Source organism: Sinocyclocheilus anshuiensis, unplaced genomic scaffold (assembly GCF_001515605.1).
Source record: "Sinocyclocheilus anshuiensis isolate Anshui unplaced genomic scaffold, SAMN03320099.WGS_v1.1 scaffold4015, whole genome shotgun sequence".
NCBI classification, from domain to species: Eukaryota; Metazoa; Chordata; class Actinopteri; order Cypriniformes; family Cyprinidae; genus Sinocyclocheilus; species Sinocyclocheilus anshuiensis.
In genome coordinates, this window is record NW_015557048.1 from 139,972 (window position 1) to 147,675 (window position 7,704).

The 7,704-nt window shown below is 40.2% G+C and overlaps 1 protein-coding gene across 1 annotated transcript in view; it reads left to right on the top strand.

Annotated features, from left to right (window-relative positions):
• The first annotated feature begins 4,294 nt into the window (after positions 1-4,294).
• Positions 4,295-7,704, top strand: part of LOC107676354 (U6 snRNA-associated Sm-like protein LSm3) — an 8,423-nt gene continuing 5,013 nt past the window's right edge. Inside the window, exons 1-2 of the mRNA XM_016470876.1 lie at positions 4,295-4,372; positions 4,567-4,677. Coding sequence (XP_016326362.1) covers positions 4,352-4,372; positions 4,567-4,677 — 132 coding nt within the window. The 5' untranslated portion in view covers positions 4,295-4,351. The remainder of the gene's footprint in view (positions 4,373-4,566; positions 4,678-7,704) is intronic.

The following is a 7,704-nucleotide window of genomic DNA, read 5'->3' on the forward strand; positions in this document are numbered from 1 at the left end:
GTCTTTGCCTCAACAGCACGTTACACCGGACATCATAAACACCAAACATCAAGTGGTTTAAACTAACCTAGTTAACATAACAGGAAACCACTTAAACAAATAGACCTGAGTTTCACCCTTTCTGTTCTGTCTTATTCTAAAAATCTCCTCAACCCGAACAAATATTTCAGGAGGAAACAAGAAACTGTTAGCATGGTTAGCATGGCCTGTTAGCACCTGCTGCTGTTTGCTGTAACCACCGTTTGACTCCACAAAGAGGGAAAAAAACATGAACAAAACTACACAAATGGAATGCAGGCTAATTACAAAAATAGTTTGTGTTGAGCACAATTTGTTTTGTGTGGAAATAAGAACAGAATTAAAGACTATTTTATATAATGGCATTAGGCTACAGTTGAATGTCAAATTAGTTTGTTATCTTGGGTCATACTGCTGTGTGTACAGGTATGAAATATGACATTAATACTTTTAATTTCTGAAGATTATATATATATGTCAATGGTTGAGTTTTGAACAAATATACATGTGGTCAAGAGCAAACCTCCCTTAACTTCCTCTTGTGGGAATCACCCTTGGAAGCTCAGATGTAAAGTTTTAACTCTAAAGTCATGCTGAAGTATTTTAACATCCTGACGTTCATGCAGAGTACTTCACACACACACACATATATATATATATATATATATATATAAATAGTATTCAATGTGCTTTGTTAATTAATACATTTATGATGTTTTAGACACAATTATAATGCAAATTGCTTTGTGTGTGTGTGTACCTACTTAACCATATTTTGGGGACAAATTTGTACCCAAAGTGAGCTAAACCTGACAAAATCTCCAAAAACCTCCCTTTGGGGACGTCCTCATTTGTAAAACTGGTATAAACTGATGTTTTAATACCACAGTCACATTAAAGATGTGAGTGTGTGTGTGTGTGTGCGTGTGTGTGTGTTTTATTTCACAGATCTGCTCATGTGGTGTTGAACTGCAGAGATTTTAACAGATCAATTTAACAGATATGGGTCAAAATGTGACCATAAACTGTAATGTAATGGTGGTTAATTGGTTATTATTGAAACCAGCAGATTCTCCAGTTCTGATATTACGCACTTTCTCCACTACATTATCTGTTCAATAAATAATGTCACTATTGAGGAGTTAGGAGATTATTATTGTGTGGCCAGTACTCTAAAATACAGTGATGGGACCAGACTACTCATCAATTGTGAGTGACTTGACTTGAATTGTCACTGATGTTTTACATTGCATCCGTTTAAGATAAGAAAAAAGGTAAAAATCCATTGCACAGTGCTGAATGTGAAGATCCCGAATCATACAGTGGTGAAGTTCATTGAAACTAATCTCAAACTGTTAGATTTTACCCTCATATCTGCTCTGTTGAATGGTCTTCTGATCATTGTGATTCAAACAACGCCTGTGCAGGTAAACCAAGAGAAAGCATAATTAATATAACATTTTGCCATTCCAAACCGTCCCTTTCTTCTGCTGAACACATAAGAAGATCATTTTGAAGAATGCTTCAACTACTTTTGTGCATACGATGAAAGACATTTAGGGTCCAAAAACAACATTGGAACCCATTGACTTTCACTGGCAAAAAACTGAGATATAGTTTTAAAAAAACATCTTTTGCATTTAAAGAAGGTTCATTTAAACAGCAATGCATGTGCATTTCGTTTACAGTGCAATATTGGTTTCCTGTTGCTTTTTCAGTTTGCTGCGGTGGACCTTTGCACACCATGTCAAAGCTTTCAGTCCAGCCAAGTCAACAGCACCTGTGCACTTCTACAGCTGCTGCAATCAAGAACACAACCATAACTAACCTCATTCAGTTACGCTTCCTATTGTATTTGACTAAATGCCATTTATCAGGTATTGTATAGCTATGGATTACTTTTTAGATTGTTCGAGCTTGCAGAATGAACAATTACAGGTACTTGCCAGAAATGACTGCTGCTATTATTGTGCATTGAATACATATTTGATTTCTGCCTAATAAAATTTTTTTCAGACAGATGTTTTATGTATAGCTGGGCTGAAATCCAAACAACACAATCCCACAACATAGATTTTTGGAAACAGGTTTTGCTTGATTCTCTCTCTCTCTCTCTCTCTCTCTCTCTATATATATATAACCTGCTATAGTTGTTTTCATTTGCACTCTGTAGTCAGATTTGTTTTTATAAACTGATGTGATAGTTTATTTCCTGTCTTTCTCCTCACATAATAAACTAATTTAAATTCAAATCAGTATTTCATGTTTATTTGGTAAGTGGTTGTGTTATATTGGAATAATAACCAGTCAGTCTGACTGTATTTGATTCCTTATGTAATATATATTCAGTGATAAAATAAACACATGCACACTCATGTTGTTACAAAATTGGACAAAACTTGTAGACAAAACGTCGAAGGCAAAAGTGAATGGTAATTTATACTTTCTAGCTCCTTTTTAAAAATGTTTATTCATTTCAAATCAGGGGAAGTAACAAATCACAGTTCCTTCAGTTAGCCTACAACAATATAATTGGGTCTCTAGTTAAGCTACATCTGCGCTGCTTTGCTCACCTGTGGCTAACACCTCTATAAGTATGTTTACCTCATGTAAAGTGTTTAGAGATCCTTGTGAAAAATGTTCCACTGGTCTTGCTCGTGTTACGAGAAATGAACCACAAAGTCTCACCTTTGCGAGAGAGTGTAAAGATTTTCCATTTGATGTTATTGTAAATCATTTTCTTACCGTTTTCTTAATCTCAATAGGTGTTAAATTGTTGAAACTGTTTTATGCATTGAGAAAAATAAGATTTTATTGTTTAGCATATTTACTGTATATTGTGCTTCCCCTGATTCACACATACATCACGGAGACGTCTATTTGACGTCTTTTTAGAGTGTATTGTATTTTTAGTGTTTGTTCATCTGCAGTAGGCTACGTCTATAGGACGTTTCAGATGTCAAATAGACGTTTAGAAGATGTCTTTAAGATGTTTATGATTTAGAATGAATGTGAAACTGACATCTTAGAGACGTCTATCAGATGTTTGTGCACAGCAGATGCAGATGAAGAGATCTTTATCAGACATCTTGTTGACGTACCTGTGCTATCTGGGTTATGTGTTGTATTGGATCTTTGTATGAAAAGACTTATTGGTAAGCAGGGCCGTGCACAGGGGGGTGGCCCGGTGGCTAGAGCCACTGCTCCTCTGCCCTCATTGGCTGAGGTGCCCCTCTTGAACCCCCCAGCACCCCCACCCCCCACTGAACGTGACTGCCCATTACAAGCTATTTAAAAGTGAAGGAAAGCGAGGAAAAGAGACCCAACGAACCTCACACCCTCAGTGATACCGGTATTACCGGTATTATTATCACACGTCGATTAACCGGTATATATAGCTACACACACACACACGACCCTGGGCCACAAAAGCAGTCATAAGTAGCACAGGTATATTTGTAGCAATAGCCAAAAATACATTGTATGGGTCAAAATTATCGATTTTTCTTTTATGCCAAAAATCATTAGGATATTAAGTAAAGATCATGTTCCTTGAAGATATTTTGTAAATTTCTTACCGTAAATATATAAAAACGGTATTATCATTAGTAATATGCATTGCTGAGGACTTCATTTGGACAACTTTAAAGGCGATTTTCTCAATATTTAGATTTTTTTGCACCCTCAGATTCCAGATTTTCACATAGTTGTATCTCGGCCAAATATTGTCCTATCCTAACAAACCATACATCAATGGAAAGCTTATTTATTAAAAAAATTGACCCTTATGACTGGTTTTGTGGTCCAGGGTCACATACATATACATATATGGCTGAGCAATAACTGCCCCACTCCCAGTGATTTCGGCCACTGCCCCTCAAAATGTCTGTGCACGGCCCTGTATGGTAAGAATCATTTTTTCACGTCAAACATTGTAATCAGCATATATTTAGATCAATCGCTCCTGAAGAATCGCGTCCAAGGCGTTACTCTTCTCAGCGCTGGCCGGAATGGACCAATCAACGACGTTTGTGATGCTGGACAAGAATGTATAAAGATGTTTAAGGATATGTTTTTACAAAGATTGATTTTCATTTATATATCAGTTACACCGTTCTTGAAATTTATAGATGTAAGATATCACACTTTTGTTGTGTACAAATTTGTTCTGTAAGACAAAATCCGTCCTAAAATGTGAATGCCTCTCGACGGCGCGTTCAGTTTTCTGGGCCATCAAGCGCCCCCTGGAGGAATATGTTTGTCTGACAGGAAACATCTCCCGCCCAATGATTTGTGTGAGACAAGCGAAAAGCATTTTGGGTAACTTTGAAAGATGGCGGACGACGCTGAGCAGGTATGCTGTTTCGTTGTATATAAGCAAGTGTATGTTTTTAATAGTTTGGTAGTGACGGAGCTCAGTCACAGCGGGTGTTTTCATGTATGTCTCGCTGAACACACGAGAATGTCGAGGCAGTTTATAACCAGCAGCTCTCAGACGGTTGTTCATCTGTATTATTGTAATGAAAATGACTGAAACTTAATTTGCAGCAACAAACCACCAACACCGTAGAAGAGCCTCTGGATCTGATCCGGCTGAGTCTGGATGAGCGGATCTACGTGAAGATGCGAAACGACAGAGAACTGCGCGGCAGACTGCACGTGAGAGACTCACTCACTCATCCACCCACCCATCCATCCATCCATTCATTCTCTCTCTCTCTCTCTGACTCACTCACTCATCCATTCATTCTCTCTCTCTCTGTCTCACTCACTCATCCATTCATTCTCTCTCTCTCTGTCTCACTCACTCATCCATTCATTCTCTCTCTCTCTGTCTCACTCACTCATCCATTCATTCTCTCTCTCTCTGTCTCACTCACTCATCCATTCATTCTCTCTCTCTCTGTCTCACTCACTCATCCATTCATTCTCTCTCTCTCTGTCTCACTCACTCATCCATTCATTCTCTCTCTCTCTGTCTCACTCACTCATCCATTCATTCTCTCTCTCTCTGTCTCACTCACTCATCCATTCATTCTCTCTCTCTCTGTCTCACTCACTCATCCATTCATTCTCTCTCTCTCTGTCTCACTCACTCATCCATTCATTCTCTCTCTCTCTGTCTCACTCACTCATCCATTCATTCTCTCTCTCTCTGTCTCACTCACTCATCCATTCATTCTCTCTCTCTCTGTCTCACTCACTCATCCATTCATTCTCTCTCTCTCTGTCTCACTCACTCATCCATTCATTCTCTCTCTCTCTGTCTCACTCACTCATCCATTCATTCTCTCTCTCTCTGTCTCACTCACTCATCCATTCATTCTCTCTCTCTCTGTCTCACTCACTCATCCATTCATTCTCTCTCTCTCTGTCTCACTCACTCATCCATTCATTCTCTCTCTCTCTGTCTCACTCACTCATCCATTCATTCTCTCTCTCTCTGTCTCACTCACTCATCCATTCATTCTCTCTCTCTCTGTCTCACTCACTCATCCATTCATTCTCTCTCTCTCTGTCTCACTCACTCATCCATTCATTCTCTCTCTCTCTGTCTCACTCACTCATCCATTCATTCTCTCTCTCTCTGTCTCACTCACTCATCCATTCATTCTCTCTCTCTCTGTCTCACTCACTCATCCATTCATTCTCTCTCTCTCTGTCTCACTCACTCATCCATTCATTCTCTCTCTCTCTGTCTCACTCACTCATCCATTCATTCTCTCTCTCTCTGTCTCACTCACTCATCCATTCATTCTCTCTCTCTCTGTCTCACTCACTCATCCATTCATTCTCTCTCTCTCTGTCTCACTCACTCATCCATTCATTCTCTCTCTCTCTGTCTCACTCACTCATCCATTCATTCTCTCTCTCTCTGTCTCACTCACTCATCCATTCATTCTCTCTCTCTCTGTCTCACTCACTCATCCATTCATTCTCTCTCTCTCTGTCTCACTCACTCATCCATTCATTCTCTCTCTCTCTGTCTCACTCACTCATCCATTCATTCTCTCTCTCTCTGTCTCACTCACTCATCCATTCATTCTCTCTCTCTCTGTCTCACTCACTCATCCATTCATTCTCTCTCTCTCTGTCTCACTCACTCATCCATTCATTCTCTCTCTCTCTGTCTCACTCACTCATCCATTCATTCTCTCTCTCTCTGTCTCACTCACTCATCCATTCATTCTCTCTCTCTCTGTCTCACTCACTCATCCATTCATTCTCTCTCTCTCTGTCTCACTCACTCATCCATTCATTCTCTCTCTCTCTGTCTCACTCACTCATCCATTCATTCTCTCTCTCTCTGTCTCACTCACTCATCCATTCATTCTCTCTCTCTCTGTCTCACTCACTCATCCATTCATTCTCTCTCTCTCTGTCTCACTCACTCATCCATTCATTCTCTCTCTCTCTGTCTCACTCACTCATCCATTCATTCTCTCTCTCTCTGTCTCACTCACTCATCCATTCATTCTCTCTCTCTCTGTCTCACTCACTCATCCATTCATTCTCTCTCTCTCTGTCTCACTCACTCATCCATTCATTCTCTCTCTCTCTGTCTCACTCACTCATCCATTCATTCTCTCTCTCTCTGTCTCACTCACTCATCCATTCATTCTCTCTCTCTCTGTCTCACTCACTCATCCATTCATTCTCTCTCTCTCTGTCTCACTCACTCATCCATTCATTCTCTCTCTCTCTGTCTCACTCACTCATCCATTCATTCTCTCTCTCTCTGTCTCACTCACTCATCCATTCATTCTCTCTCTCTCTGTCTCACTCACTCATCCATTCATTCTCTCTCTCTCTGTCTCACTCACTCATCCATTCATTCTCTCTCTCTCTGTCTCACTCACTCATCCATTCATTCTCTCTCTCTCTGTCTCACTCACTCATCCATTCATTCTCTCTCTCTCTGTCTCACTCACTCATCCATTCATTCTCTCTCTCTCTGTCTCACTCACTCATCCATTCATTCTCTCTCTCTCTGTCTCACTCACTCATCCATTCATTCTCTCTCTCTCTGTCTCACTCACTCATCCATTCATTCTCTCTCTCTCTGTCTCACTCACTCATCCATTCATTCTCTCTCTCTCTGTCTCACTCACTCATCCATTCATTCTCTCTCTCTCTGTCTCACTCACTCATCCATTCATTCTCTCTCTCTCTGTCTCACTCACTCATCCATTCATTCTCTCTCTCTCTGTCTCACTCACTCATCCATTCATTCTCTCTCTCTCTGTCTCACTCACTCATCCATTCATTCTCTCTCTCTCTGTCTCACTCACTCATCCATTCATTCTCTCTCTCTCTGTCTCACTCACTCATCCATTCATTCTCTCTCTCTCTGTCTCACTCACTCATCCATTCATTCTCTCTCTCTCTGTCTCACTCACTCATCCATTCATTCTCTCTCTCTCTGTCTCACTCACTCATCCATTCATTCTCTCTCTCTCTGTCTCACTCACTCATCCATTCATTCTCTCTCTCTCTGTCTCACTCACTCATCCATTCATTCTCTCTCTCTCTGTCTCACTCACTCATCCATTCATTCTCTCTCTCTCTCTCTGACTCACTCACTCACTCACTCACTCACTCACTCAGTCACCCATCCATTCATTCTCTCTCTCTCTCTCTCTCTCTCTCTCTCTCTCTCTCTCTCTCTCTCTCTCTCTCTCTCAC